The 15,800-nt window shown below is 38.4% G+C and overlaps 1 protein-coding gene across 1 annotated transcript in view; it reads left to right on the top strand.

Annotated features, from left to right (window-relative positions):
• The window catches only part of GABRG1 (gamma-aminobutyric acid type A receptor subunit gamma1), an 83,538-nt gene that overhangs the window by 33,096 nt on the left and 34,642 nt on the right, over positions 1 to 15,800 (top strand). The window contains exon 4 of the mRNA XM_050895552.1: positions 8,806 to 9,010. Coding sequence (XP_050751509.1) covers positions 8,806 to 9,010 — 205 coding nt within the window. The remainder of the gene's footprint in view (positions 1 to 8,805; positions 9,011 to 15,800) is intronic.

The raw sequence follows: 15,800 nt of genomic DNA, 5'->3' as shown, positions 1-15,800 counted from the left end.
AAGTTTCTGGTGGACAGCATGGCACCTTGGCAGCAGAGAGGGCCAGCAGCCTCCTCATCTGTGTGACCAGGTGCACACTCAGGAGGCTGAGGGAAATGATCGTCTCCCTCTGCTCAGCACTTGTGAAACTGCATCTAGATACTGCATCCAGTTTTGGGTTTAAACTGGAGGGAGCTCAGCAGAGGGCTACCAAGCTGGTCAGGCAGAAGCACTTGCCCTGTGAGGAGGGGGCTGTTCAGCCTGGAGAAGAGATGGCTTCGGGGGGACCCAACAGCAGCCCCCAGCACTTATGGGGAGGTGATCAAGAAGACAGAGGTAGGCTCTTCGCAGTGGTGCATGGTAAGAGGATGAGGAACAATGGTGATGAACTGCAACAGGGGAAATCCCAACTAGGTATAAAGAAAAAAATTAACTGTGACGATAATTAAACAGTGGAACAAGTTGTCCAGTGAGGTTGTGGGATCTCCGTCCATGGAATTTTCAAAGATCCGACTGGACTAAGCTCTAAGCATCCTGGTCTGAATTCAGTATTGGCCCTCCTTTGAGTAGAAGTTGACTTCCCAAGATCCCTTCTAAATTGCATGATTCTGTGGAAAACGGCAGGAATCAGCTTGGGTATTTTTTTTCCTTTTTTTTTTTTTTTTTTAGTATGGTTTGCTATCTTACTTGTGCAAGGTTCTTGCTCTCTATTGTATAGCATAAAAGAGAGGGGTGCAGAAACAGGTAGTTGTCTCCATCAGGTCTACAAAACTGGGAAGAATATTTTTGTGACCACATATGGAGGTAAAGAGCTATTTTTACTAAAATGGTCAAAGTTCGATCACTATACTAATCAAGCTGAATATGTTTGAGTATCCAGCAGCTCTGAACTGGCACAGAGAATTACCTGTACTTGGATAGATAGATGTGAGGAACATTTTCAATTGATTTCTGGACTGCAACTTGATAGGAGTAGAGGCTGCAGTTATACTGGTCTGAGCATATCAATATTTGGATGAACTTTCAAGGAGAGAAGATTAACTCTGTATTATATGAGAAGACTGATGGATAAAGAATATCTGTGATGCTTTGAGTCAGATGATAATTTTTTTTGAGACCTTTAAAAGCCATTTGAATTAATAACAAATTTGACCAGTGTCATTTCAAATAGTATGTAGCATTATCTGAAAGTTGACTTGGAGGAGAGCAATTTGTGTGGATTGCAGAACAAAATTGTTCTTCTGGAACACGTCTTTAATAATACCTGTTGTTCTTAACGTTAAAAATTCACATTTCTATAAATGTTCTTTGCAGTCAGGTTGTGCCTTTATTAAGTATTCAGAGTTAAGTCTGGTTGCATTGTTCAGTAATTTCTATTCGGATTATTTTTTGTTATATTAGTATCACAGAGATGCTGAAGATCATTTTATAAGAAATGTGATAATGTTTTTAAATGAAGGTCTTGCTGGGACTAAAATTAATTGTACTGAAGTTATTGTGCGTGGGAGAAAATGTTTCATATCTTTCAGAGATGTACTTCAAAGCTGTAATGACTCAAAAGAGCTTGATCACCTGATGCTTGTGATATGTATTAAGATATCACAAGTTTGATAGTCTAAACACTCAAATATGTAGGCAACACTTTTCATTACAGGGAATGAACAGCAGAGGTACCAGCTTTTCTTCTGTTAGTGTTATGATTGTTCATTTTTTTTTTAAACAAAGCTTTACCTAGTTAATACTAAGTAAACTTCTTTATGTAGCTCATCCAAAAGAGTCTAATGTTTCTTTCTGTATAAGAATTTCTAATATTTTTTTCCACACTTTTCCCTGATAATTTTACTGCTGACTTAAGGTCCAGATTCATCCCTTCAGTAAAAACTCAGGAAGGAGAAGGAAAACAGAAAACAGGGCAGGAAATTATAAATAACCAGACAAATATGAGATTGGAGAAGGTGAAGAGCACAAGACAGTATGTATATCCAGAAGAATGAACCTAACAGTACGTGGAAATAAGATGTAGGGAATAAGTAAAACATACTTCAGTGGGAGAGAGAAATGCATTTTGACACACAAAAGAATATGCCAAAGTCTGGCAAGGCAGAAGGAGGGGGAAATAGATTGCTAAAAGCACCTGAGATGGAATGGGTGGGGGGAAGAGAAGAGATTTTTGTCAAGAGAGTGTCTAAACGAGTTTAGGAAGGATGAAGATAAAGGAATACAACTTCAGTGACTCTATATCCCACAGGATTAAGAAGAGCAAGCAATGCTTTCTGGAGACATATTTTCAGTAGCTGCATTTCTTTGCTTGCAGTTACACTTATTTTCCCAGAAATTTTCTGCAATGAATAAAGCATGTCAGTGAAGAAGCTGATGATGAAATGCAGAAGTTCTATTACAGTTCTGCAGAAATGTAATAGAACTGATGAGTATAAAGTCAGCCATCAAGTTTGGAAGATAAATCTTGAGAGATATTTAAACCATTCACTACTGACAGCTAGCAGTGGAAGTAAGCTTTCAAGAAAATCTTTTGAATAAAAACGTAATTGTGTCCTATTCTAGCAGTCGTAACTATGTGGTCTTGCTGTTATTGCTGCTACTGAAAAGAAGTAATATTTGTATATGTGCAGGAGTCCCAATCCTTTTTCAGCTTCTGAAGGATACTACAAGTCTGTCTGAGGCCTTTGCTTTCTTTTCGGAAGATCCAAGTAAATAGGTAATTATGTATATTAAATTGCTGACATAAGAGTAATTACTCATTCCTACCATGTTGAAGTTGCATTTTGCTCTCTCTATAAGGAAGTTTCTTCTGTCTCAGGCACTGCTTAAACTTATCATCCTTCCTGAGTTCAGATTTTCATCTATACCTGGTCCTAAGCCTTAGTCATTCACGTGACACATGCCTAACTACTTGCTTTTTTTAGCTTCTGAATTAGAATCATCACCAGCCTCTGTAAAAATGTCTGACTCTGGATGTAGGGGTGTCAGTGACCATGTTTTGTTTTTCAGCAATGCTTTATGTCTTTTTTCATGTGTGGAATTTGGCTAGGTCAGATGACCTCTGAACTCTCGTTGATGGGGCCATGGAATATACTTCTTTACCACGTACAAGCATAACATGTTTGGTGTTCTGGAGTACGGTAGTGTCTGGTTAGATGTCTGATCAGTTGGAAATGTTGCCTGGAAACCTTGTCTGTCTTGACTGACTTCTTATGAAGCATTGTCTGGTTAAATGCAGTATTTTGACAAACCTCTGAAGCTGTATTATTGCTAACAAAGTAATATCTCCCATGTTTACAATTTGGGAAACATTACCATTTCGTCTTAAAGTTGAGAGAAATAGTATTTTTTTTTAAGTACTGGAAAACAAAGATTAAATTGTATTATACTTAGACAAAGGACATAAATATAATACACTGGGAAGCACAGCCAGTGAATAACAGCTGTCTTAAGGCATGTTTCATGATTTAGAGAAGTGTCACTGTGCCTTACCCCTGCATCGGTGAAAGTCCCGAAGCAACTGCTTTTGGCTGCTATTGGAGAAGATCCTCAGCTAAATGACCTAACACAACTAGTCTTATTGTTTTCATTCGCATATGTAAGGAAAAAAGGAAAATGGTGTGTTCCTTTTAGCTCTTTCAGCATAGAAATTATCTGAACACTGACTTTCCTTCTTATTTATTTATTAAATGATCATCAGAGTATTTCTTGTACGGAAGGAGCACTTTATCTCCAAATAGACAAAGCCACTGTGCAGGGTTGTTTAAACCTCACGGCCACTGAGGGGTTGAGTTACTTGTGCACAGGCATGAAGTGTTGGTGGAGATAACTAAGGTTCCCTGCCCAGTCTCTACTGCTTCTTCAGAAGTCTACGGGTTCCCCATAAATCAACCCTCCTTGGAGGACTGGTACCCTTGGGTGTGTTGGGTGGGAATAGGAGCCTGGGAATGGACAACTAAATTGATCCTTAGCTGTGTTTAAATACTCCCACCTATGCTATATATGTACTTCTACGTGTAATACTTTGATATGCATGATGCAAATAGCAGTAGGAGCACTCTCACTATATCCATTTTTTTCCAGTTCATTACATAACCTGACAGATGTTAATTGCAACTTAAAGCTCATCTGATTAGTTTTTCTTATATTTAAAGGAGAACAAAGACCTATGATATTAATGTCTGAAGATGAGCATGTTGCCTGATGTTGAAAAGACTTATTTAGTCATTAGTCACTTGTGCTCAGGGATTTATTAGTCATGGTAATGTCTCCAATTAGTTGAAGGACAGAGAGCATAATTAGGGCACTTTTTGCCTAATTACTGTTAACTGTATACATGCAGTTTACAGTTGAGTTTATGAGGCTAGCTGAAGTGTTATAACAACAAGCGTCTTAAGAAGTGAGGTCTCTTTCTTATTTATAAAATCATTAAAATCAGGATTAACACCTGCAGTAATAGATGTAAAATAGTGTTGTGCCATGGAACAGAAATGTTTTAATATTTGATGTCATATTTTTGTTCTAAATAGTCGTCTCTCCAGACGTTCTGAAAAAGACCTACTGAGTGAACTTTGTTGGAAAAAAAAATATTTTACAGTAAATGGAGAGAGGATCAAGTATTATGTTCTGTGTATAGTGAAATAACCTTTAGATGAACTTGGAAAGGAAAAGAATTCCTCTTTAATTAAGTTTGCCTTTCTTCCTGGGGTTGTGAGAGAGAGGGGAAAGTGCTACTGTTAAAGTGAGGGTGGAGTTAATTGACATTAATCTTAATGGGTTTGTTAGATTTATTTTAACTGCAAAGAAGTAAAAAGGTGCTCAGCCCATGTTAACTGTTGCTAAATATTTGAACGACATACCTGAATTTAACTTTTTATTTTATGGTTTGGAATGAAGTTTGCTGTCTTCTGTCTTTCCTTTTACCCCATTCCAAACCCTGGAGAAAAAGCTAGACTTTGCAACATGAGACACACAGAAACTTGGGTAAAAGGTCAGTTTTGAACCATCTTGTTTTCCAAAGTGAATGTTTCTTTAAAGAACATGGTCTAGCAACCTTGGTTAGATCTTGATAACACCATCTCAACTGATCCTGTTGACTGTATAAATCTGAAGGGATTTCTACCTTTGAACCAGAGTAGTTCAAATCTATTTAGTATGACAAAGATTAGGAATTCAGATTCCTAGAAATGAAGATGTACACAGTGTCTGTCCTGTTGCCTTCGTGTGTCTAGGTGCTCTTTTGGAGGAGCTTTATGCAGCTCCCCCAAAATCATCTGGAATGAGAATTCAAGTTGGCGGGTGTTGTGTTCTCTACTTCACTGGAGGGCACACAGTAGACTTTCTGTATATTCTGGTCAGTTCCTTTTTCCAGCCAGCATCATTCCTTTCTTATCTCAGTCCTGTGGCTGCACGTCAGTGGCTGCGGCTTAGGAATCAGAAGTGTAGAGCTGGGTGCCATCAGCACTGCAGAGACATTATAGTCTTTATTGCATGCTTAGTGGTCTTGGGCACATTTTAAAGAAGAGTTAAAAAGATCGTATTCTGGTAGCGAGGTGGGTTAATCATAGTCAATCGTCTCTGAAAAGGCCAGTAAAATAGGAATAGAGAGAGTAAGAATAGCTCCTTTCACGGTGTAGAACAGTGATAGTCCGCTTCCTCCACATCTGGTTATATGAATTTCTCATTTGCGTTGGTTCCTTTTTGCTGGTTTAGCTAATGGATTAGTAAAACGCAAGCTCTTGTTAACCTAGTGTACTGGTATGGAAGTCTAGTGTATTTCTTTTCTAGCCGTTGGCTCTTTTTTCAGTGTATGATATTTTCTAGATAAAAACAGATAGTTCCGTGTAAATAGCAGGAAATGCTCATTTTAAGCCAAGATTCGTCAGACACTAAGTAAAGAAATGTTGCCTATAATAAAAGTGCCTCCTTAAATGGATTTACTTAGGAGTGGCTGGAAAAGCTGTCAGATGTTGGGGATGGAATTTTTCCCTCTCCCCCTGGAATTGCATTATTAATAGCTTTCTGTGAGCTATCAGTGTCCTCATCTGTATACCTATTTGTAGTTTTAAAATTGGAGGAGGACTAGAGGTCCTCCAATCAAGCAAGACAGAAAGTGAAAATCTGAAATATATTTGTATTTGTATTTTTTTCCTTGTTAATTTCAAGTTTATTTAAATATAGTAAATAGCAGAAAAGAGAGAAGTGGAGAGCAGGTTGCTCAGAGAGATTGTGCAGTTTTCGTCCTTGGAGGTCTGCAAGACCCAACCTGATCAAGCCCTGAGCAACCTGCTGTGACCTCAGAGCTGGCCCTGCTTTGAGCAGGAGGCTGGACTAGAGACCTCCCATGATCCTTTCCCACCTGAGTTGTCCTGTGAATCTATAAATAAAATTAACTCTTCAAAATGTCAAGATATTCGAGTGACTGTGAGTGGAGGTAGCATGGTTGTAACTCCTCTTGGGTTTAGGAGGCAATGGCATGACCTCTTGTACTTTTCATTTTGGCTAAATCTATGCTGTTCTTAATAGCGATGTGGAAAGAACATTAAAGCAGGACAAAATTGTGTCATCATCCCTTCAAATTCTCTGCAAATAATTGGGCTGATCCTGAGAGTCAGGTGCCCTGGGTCTGTACAGAGCTCTGGTAGTTTCACTGTACTTTCTGCTGTTTGTGGGATGGAAGACAAAAAGAGGAAGAAGAAGAGGTCAGTTTTGTAGTGAGCATGTCTCTTACCTTAGAGTATATTATACATATATAAGCATATATATGCTTATAAATTAAGTTTTACTCCTCATCATCTTAATGCCCCTGGGAAAAGACTGGGATTGCCTCTGCACTCTTAGCAACCGTAAGCTAATTTATATAGTAATTAGATGACATAAAGTGCAAGCAAACCAAAAATATATATAAAAAAAAAAGCTGTGTGGTAATGAAACATGAAAGAGATGGCAATAGGTAGCTTTGAGGGAAAAAGAGTGTACATTTACAAAACTTAGCTTCCTACTTCTTTTAGTGCTCCCATTAGTGGGATCCTGCTAATGGGAAATGTTAAATATTTAATATCTGACATTTCTATAATGTCTATGTAGTGCAGTAAAGATTAAGTATTTTACGGTGCATTTCAATTTAAAAGAATGAAAGTGCTTTTCAGACTGTTACAAGGGAAGCTGTCAGTGAACCTTGTATTTAGATTGCATATTACTTTCAGCTATAATAGACTCTTGCGACTGCTTTGCAGCAACATAGGTATGAAAGTCCCGATATCCGAGCAGTGCCTTTTGTTCATCCTCTGGGAACCTACTGAGCAGTGGTAAGCTCCCTGTTGCACTTCTCAAATTAAGCAGCCATGCCAAAACCACCGAGCAGTTTCCACAGCCACGATAGTCTTGATTTTCAGTGAGACTTGCTAGCGTTATCTGAGAGGTGATGCAAGGTCTTATGAATACAGACTGTTTTGGTGCATTCCCACAAAGGAGTGCAATAAAAGCCAGGCGTGCCTACTCCATCTCTGTCGTTTCGTGACTTTTTCTGTCCTTTCCCCCTGAAGGTATAGTGTTGTCTCCACATGGAACATGCTGGTCGTCTTCATTCCTGCAGGAAATTTACTGAAAAATTCCACCCTTAGTTTTGAGGGCAGCCTATGTCTGTGTAATTTAGAAGCCCTTAAATCCCTTTCTAATAATATAGCAGTAATGTTTTTAGTTTTGTTGTACAATACAAATTGGTACAAGGACAGTAATTTAATTCCTTTCTTTTACTGGAATATCTGTCCTTATGTTAACATTGGAACTGATTTATATGGATTCCATACGTTCTGTAATAATTGCTAGCCAGTGTCCATTTGTGAAGATATGTTGTGTGACTGTCAGAGTTACTGCTATCAGTCTGATGCACTTTACTTGACTTGAAGCCCATAGCAGTTCCCTGAAATAAGCTGGATGAGTAATATAGATTGCAAACTTTAGCACTGGAGGGGTACTTAAGTCCACACTCATTTGATTCAAATGGAAAGAAAACTATTTCCAGGCATTCTTTGACCTTTCGGAGATATCTGAGTGAATCTGCAGATGCAGCAAAGGTACTGCGATTTTTTTCTAATGACTTAGTGATTAACTATGTATTACTGCTTATCTAATTAAAAGATAGGCAATAAATGAATGTGTGTTTTCCTTGTACATTTGTTTCATCTTGATAAAATAGGTAGCTAACAAATGATCTTTTTAACTGAAAGGAATGGTACAGCATTTTAACTATATCATGTATACATGCAGATACATAATTGACACATGAATGCAGCTTCTGTGAATGTTTAGTCATAGCACATGGATGTAATGTTTATTTGCTTTCTTAAAATTTGAATGGAGTTGAATAAGTATACAAGTCTTATTTTTTTATATTACAGCTAGAACAGAGGCTACTAGGAAGGAGATTCTGTTAATGTTCTTGACACCAAGATGTATCCATTACCATGATTAAGCATCTCTCAGAAATATTAGTACAATGATTTGAAAATGAAATACATGTAGCGAAAAGCTTGGGAATTACATTTTGTGTTTTAAAACAGGAAAAAGCTGACAGTAAGAGGATGCCTACTGCTGCTTTTATGGGTTTGACTCATGGCTTGAGTTTTTCTGTATGGGTGATGTGTTAATGCCTCTCTTGACATGTTTATTAGCTTACACTCTCTGCTGCCATAAAACAAAATGTTGGTGTTTTAAATAAGGGCCTGCCTCTTTCTGTTGGCACCAGAATGCATTTGGATTTTTATAAAGTACTCTAAATAGTGTTCAATATTTTATCAGTTTCTTCTTCACCTCTTGTGTGTTTAGTTTCACTGTTTGGGTTTTTTTTTCCTAACCTTGTTTTTTTTATTCACTCACCATAGAGCTGATAAAGCAGATGATGAGGACGATGAAGATCTAACGGTGAATAAAACATGGGTCCTTGCACCAAAGATTCATGGTGGGGATGTAACTCACATACTGGACTCCTTACTTCAAGGATATGACAATAAGCTTCGGCCAGATATTGGGGGTAAGCCCATAAAATAATTCAGTATACAGAAGATGTGAACCAGGGATGGTGTGCATTTTGTCAAAGATGGCAAACATCCGCTTAATGCAATTTTTAACACTTAATATAGCAAGCTAAATATAACAGCAATAAAATGCAATGGTTTTCTGGAACTGGCAAAAATAATGTTCTATGCAAGAGCAGATTTTTTATGTTCTATTTACAATCTCTTATGTAAAGTATTGCTTTTTGGGGACAGTGGGCAATCTATAATAAATCATTAAAAGGCAATTATAATTTGCTTTATTTAACTAAGATCTTCTAACAGAAAGAATTGTAGATATAAACCAGCCATGGTTATTTAAAAATTTTATCTTGAGTCTGTAGAAGTTTATTAAAGAATTATTCATAAATATTTTTACTCTTACTGTAGAAAATGCATTGTAAGTGTGTATTTTGAGCAAATTTAAGTCAACCTAGTTCTCTTCTTCCCTTAGCTCAGATTTTGCAAAACTTCATAAGAATCTAAAAATATAACTTAGGACTATATCTTTTCCAGAGGAATATAGGAAGGAAGACTGCATTACTATAGATCAAACTTTGCAGCTAGTGAGAAGGCAATTTTGACTTTCAATAGTAAAAACATCAATTTGCATATAACTGTTAAGTGTAAGTATTTGGAAGAATCTTGTGTTAAAAACATGGAATACATGAAACATTGCCAGCTCTTGTCTACCACATGCATGCTGGACCAAACTAAGAAAAATAACTGATTTTCTCTGAGTTTGTTTCCTGAACTGTGAAGGGAGAGGTGGGGGACATAATTATTTGTTAAATACTCGGCATTCCCTATCAAAGGAATGCCATGTAAGTCTGTAAGCTGCTTATACGATAAACAATACAACAATCTAGACTTGTTTCATTCATGTAGGAGAAAAAAAGAGATGCAATTTCAAACTAAGTATTTTCTTTTGAAAGCTTCTGACAAATTGTTTTCTTCCCCAAATTTCTTAGTTCTGTTTTGTTGTTGACTGTTACCCTGAAGATGTTGAATGGCAATTTTTCTCTCACTGTCATAGTATAATCACATGTGAATCTCATGAAGTTTGTTGTAGGTCTTTGCCTTCACGTTTGTTTAGTTGAATTATTGCAACCATTTAGGCAACAAGAAAGGTCTTCCAGCATATTTTTCCTTAAATTCTCAATGTGTGACAGATGTATAGCATTACCTTTTTTTTGCCCTGACTACTTGATGCAACAGACAGCAAACGGATTATGAGGGAATCAACTGCCTCCGCTAGGTTTCCTTCTAATGATTAGCTGATAGATGAGGATGAAAGAAAAGAGAATTCTGTTTCTCTTCTCCCCCCATAAAACTTAGAAATAAATGGAGAGAAGATAAAGGAAGAGGAGTTTATTCTGACATGTCAAATGGATTTAGATGGGCACAGAAGAATTTTGGTGTAATCCTTACCTTCACTTTTCTGGTTATATACTGAGTCTTGATAGGGCAAGAACTCTGCCTTTTTGTGAGTAACTCAATGTACAGCTTTTTGGATTCTAAATATCAGTTCCTGAAAGAAGACACTTCGTTCTATCTTCTCTCACATAAATGCTCCTTTTCTTTTTCTTCTTCACTCTCATGATGCAATACTTCTGTACCAATCTGACCTTTGCTACCTGGGACCTGCCTCCATCCAATATATTAAAACATAAGGTTCATGAATAATCAGCCAGAGTGATGAGAACAGGAGACATTTGGGAGTATTCACTTTGTTGCCAGAACAAATGTTAAGACTGACTCTCTTCTGGATGGAGTAGAAGTTGCAGACTTCTGCCACTAGGCAGAAAGTTTGGACAACATAAAATGAAATTTCCAGCTTTGGCTGAAGGCATCGCATTCTGTCCAGCTGCTTGGGAACTGCAGCATATATTTAACAAACAGAAAAACAAAGTCAGGCTATAGTGCATTCATCTTAGTCTACTTCAATTATGTGGATAAAATCTGGTGTCAGATTCCACATCTTCAGAGTATGTCAGTACTAGTATAACAAGGTTATTGAACTGAAATTCTAATTATCTTTCAAAGCAATAATATCCCACAGAACATTTTTACTATTGAATTACAAAGCTCAGTTACAATAACAACATTTTTTGTTTTGAACCTGGACTTTTTGGGTTTGAATACCAGAGCAGAATTCTGTTTTCTTCCTGATGTTGACACAGAATTTCAGCATCTCAGAGTGAGATAAGGGGTTTCATTGTTAAAAATGCAGTTAGTTGAGGGACATGATAAAGGAGAGCCAAATGAAAATTGAAACATCAGAGGCAATACTGAAATTTAATAGGAGAAAACCACACCCTGTCATTTTCTCTTTGTCTCATTCAAATATCCATGAGTTGTAGTGATTTCTTAACTGCTACCCTTTGCTACGTTTATTAATCTTACTAGTCTTTAACTCAATTTATGTAATATACTTTGAGGTGTTTGGAGCATAAATGAACTGGTATTGAAGTATCTTCTGCTCAGTGTGCAGTAATAGTAGTTACCAGATGAAGTCTCTTATCTGTAGTACAAATCTCTTTAATTACAGATACAACCTTGGAGTGTTGATATATTAATAGAGCAGTATTATTCTCACAGTAACGTTACCTTTTGGCTACCTGATTTTATAACCACACTGCTTTAGCTTCAGTCCTGCATCAAACTAGCTGTTACTTTTCAACTTTCCTTTTTAAAGGAAAGAATCCTGGCTGCACACTGTTCCATCTCTGACACCTTAGGGACACTGATGTATTGATATTAGCTTATCAATGTACAGCACATTTTTTCCAGCTATGTCTCATGTCCAATGTTGTGTATTATATGGGTGAAACCAACTGATCTATCTGAGTTTGATTAAAAATAGGGAATAATCATCACATATCTACAACTCTAATGGAGTGTTTTCAATCTACAGTTTGAGGAAAGTCATCATTGATAGAGTTTTTAAGAATAGTAAGGATGATTGCTCACGGACATAGAGAAATTGGATACCTAGAGAAATCTGGATAGTTGTAATTGCCCTATAAGCGGGGCATGGGTAAGTAATTGCATCTCGGTGCACTAATGTGAAAAGTCATGTATTCAGGGATATAAAGGATACATGAACAAAAAGTGGACTTTCAAGAGACTAGTAGAAGCACTAATTCTGAAAAGATAAGGATATTAGGGGGATATTCTGTTGAATGGGTTCTCTTAGTGTTGCATTGATGAAAGGATGATATAGGCAGGAAAGTAATAAGCCTGAATAAGCAGGAAAATATCAAGTAAACATAGAGAGGTATGTATCCTGAGATGAAGAATATTTTGCAAGAATTGAAGGAAATTGAAATACAAGAACAAGATGTAGAAGAGTGTATGCAGTGAATGTTAAAGGTACTGGACGTGTGCATTGTATAGAAAATGATGGAAATAATAAAAGTGGTGGTGGGGTAGGAGTATTTGCTAAAGATGGGTTCCTTTTAAATAAAAAGGTAAAAGAGGAAGTGTGGACAACAGGGCTCTGCCTTCATCCAAATCACTTTGAAAAAATTCTTCAGAGATGGAGCTGGAAGCCTGCTGTAGACACTTAAAGCCGAATTTTCAATATAGATAGCCATATAAGTAATACTCTTAGATAACTGGTTGTGACAATTGTATTATTCCATTAAAAACTATTACAAATTGAAGGCCTGTGTTATGTCTGAATGTGGTAGTCACCTAATTTATTTGCTGAATAACTACTTTATTATCAAGAAGAGATGCTTCTTTAGGCAATTAATGAGGAGTTATAGAAAACATGCTCAAAGAAAATAAGCCTGGATGAAATTATCATCTAGCTAAGACCAAAAAGTGGTCTTACTTTAAATTAAAAAGCATGATAAGTAATAAAAAAAAGGTGATCTATCTTAGACCTTCATTCCAAAATGGGGAATTGTGGTAAACTACGGGAACTGGTTAGTGAATTTAGATGGACTAACAAGCTATTGGGTGATGTAAGGATTGGAGTAATGAAAATGGAGCAATATTAAGCAATAAAAAGTGCGATGTTCTGCACTTTTACAATAATGATAACCATTTCTGTCAGGAGGTGAGGTTTATAAACTGAGAATAACTGATAAGGAGAGCTCTTCAGTGTAGCAAGCAGAGATATTTCAAATATCAAAAGCTGAAAATTGGGCCTGGATAAACACAGGCTAAAAAAGAGGCATTTTTGATAGAGAAAGCAATTACTAAAATAATTTGTCAATGATTGAGGTAGATTTTTATCACTATGATTTTTCTAATCGAGAGTAAATATTTTTCAAAATACAGATTTTGAACTCAAACTGGGGTTCAGAATATGCCTGTGTATTGGGTTTGCACAGCAAGGTTTTGGTAGCAGGGGGGCTACAGGGGTGGCTTCTGTGAGAAGCTGCTAGAAGCTTCCCCTATGTCCGATGGAGCCAATGCCAGCTGGCTCCAAGATGGACCTGCCACTGGCCAAGGCTGAGCCCATCAGCGATGGTGGTAGCACCTCTGTGATAACGTATTTAAGAAGGGAAAAAGTTGCTGCACAACAGCCATTGCAGCTGTAGAGAGGAGTGAGAAGATGTGAGAGGAACAACTCTGCAGACACCAAGGTCAGTGAAGAAGGAGGGGGAGGAGGTGCTCCAGGCGCTGGAGCAGAGATTCCCCTGCAGCCCGTGGTGAAGACCATGGTGAGGCAGGCTGTGCCCCTGCAGCCCATGGAGGTCCACAGTGGAGCAGATATCCACCTGCAGCCCATGGAGGGCCCCACGCCGGAGCAGGTGGATGCCCAAAGGAGGCTGTGACCCTGTGGGAAGCCCACGCTGGAGCAGGCTCCTGGCAGGACTTGTGGACCCCTGGAGACATAGGAACTCATGCTGGAGCAGGTTTGCTGGCAGGACTTGTGACCCCGTGGGGGACCCACACTGGAGCAGTTTGTTCCTGAAGGACTGCACCCCGTGGAAGGGACCCACGCTGGAGCAGTTCGTGAAGAACTGCAGCCCGTGGGAAGGACTCGTATTGGAGAAGTTCATGGAGGACTGTCTCCCATGGGAGGGACCCCATGCTGGAGCAGGGGAAGAGTGTGAGGGGTCCTTCCCCAGAGGAGGAAAGAGCATCAGAAACAATGTGTGATGAACTGATTGCAGCCCCCATTCCCCATCCCCCTGTGCCGCTGTGGGGGCAGGAGGTAGAGAACTCGGGAGTAAAGTGAAGCCCAGGAAGAAGGGAGGGGTGGGGGGAAGGTGTTTTTAAGATTTGTTTTTATTTTCTTATTATCCTACTCTGATTTGATTGACATTACATTAAACTAATTTTCCCCAAGTCGAGTCTGTTTTGCCGTGACGGTAATTGCTGAGTGATCTCCCTGTCCTTATCTTGACCCACGAGCCTTTCGTTATATTTTCTCTCCCCTGTCCAGCTGAGGAGGGGGAGTGATAGAGCGGCTTTGGTGGGCACCTGGCATCCAGCCAGGGTCAACCCACCACAGGCTGGGGGATATATAGCATCATTTCTTACTAGAAGGGTAGTGGTCCATGCCTGCTGAGAGAGACTTCTTTCCAGGTCTTGTTGCTTGTTGGGAAGTTCATTCTTGCTCTTGAATTCCAGGCACAAGAGTCACTTATTTACTACATTTATTTCTTGGGACAAGCCTGTCCGTAGCTATGTGCTTGTTTTAGATGGTGCTCAATACCAGTCAAACCTTTTAAACCAGAAGAAGAGAAGTTTAGTCTAGTGAAGAAAAGGTGTTAAATAAGGAAATCAGAAAGTGTGAGTAGATCTCTCTAGATCAGGCTTAGCAAACAGGTTCCCTGTGTGCTTCAGCTATGTTAGGAGCTGATGAACTAACCCTTGGGGGCAGCTGCCCCTTGGTGCTCTTCTCTCTCTCTCTGTTGAGTATGCAATCTGCTGTCCTCTCACCTTCTTAATTTACTCTAGCCTGGCCCATATTGTCTTTCAGTGTAAATATTTAAAGTGTGCAAGCCCTTTCTCCACTTCCTTAGAAGCTTCTGTAAGTTTACAGTGCTTTGCACTTCACGCAGGATGTGTTAAATAGCCTTCTTGCTACTTGTAGTGTTTTCAAGGCTGATACCAAATTTTTAAAGCAAAATAAGAAGCATTCACAGTAGAAAAATCTTCTCAAACCATCTTTCACTGTTAGACCTTTGTGGAGAGTAAATGAACAATAGTAATTATATGGATGTGAAATTAGTTTCAAGAATGTATTTTCTTCCAGCATTTGTCATTTTCATGGACTCATATCACTTCTAGTTCAAGAACACGAGAAAGATGAATTCTTTCTTCTAATTCACAGAAGTACTTTGCTCTGTACCATACAGAAGAATTAAGGTAACAAAACAGCCTCTTCCAGTCTTCTTGAATTGGATCTCTTTCTCTGGATCATTTGGGTCAATTAAAATAATTTCAACAGAGGCAGATTTTCAGACTCTTCACTGGCTCTTAATAGCTCTAATAATCTTACTCAGAGCAGTGTGGAAAAGGCAAATTGAACTCCGTGGCACATTACAGGAGAGCCCTTGTGGCAGATCAAGTACTGCTCACTGCAAGCTGGAATTTCATAAAATTGACCCAGCCCCCATTAAAAACTGGCTCGCTGACAGATCTCAAAGTTTAGTTGTTAATAAGGAAATATCAGTGGTTGGGCTGTCTATAGTGGGGTCTCACAGGAAAGTCTTGATCAAGAATAATGATATTTTGAATGATTTCAGCAATGACTTTTTGTAGTAAATTTGGCAGATGACACAAAGACTATTGGAAAGG

This window comes from Gymnogyps californianus, chromosome 4, assembly GCF_018139145.2.
Source record: "Gymnogyps californianus isolate 813 chromosome 4, ASM1813914v2, whole genome shotgun sequence".
Taxonomy (NCBI): Eukaryota; Metazoa; Chordata; class Aves; order Accipitriformes; family Cathartidae; genus Gymnogyps; species Gymnogyps californianus.
This window is presented reverse-complemented; position numbering and strand designations above follow the sequence as displayed.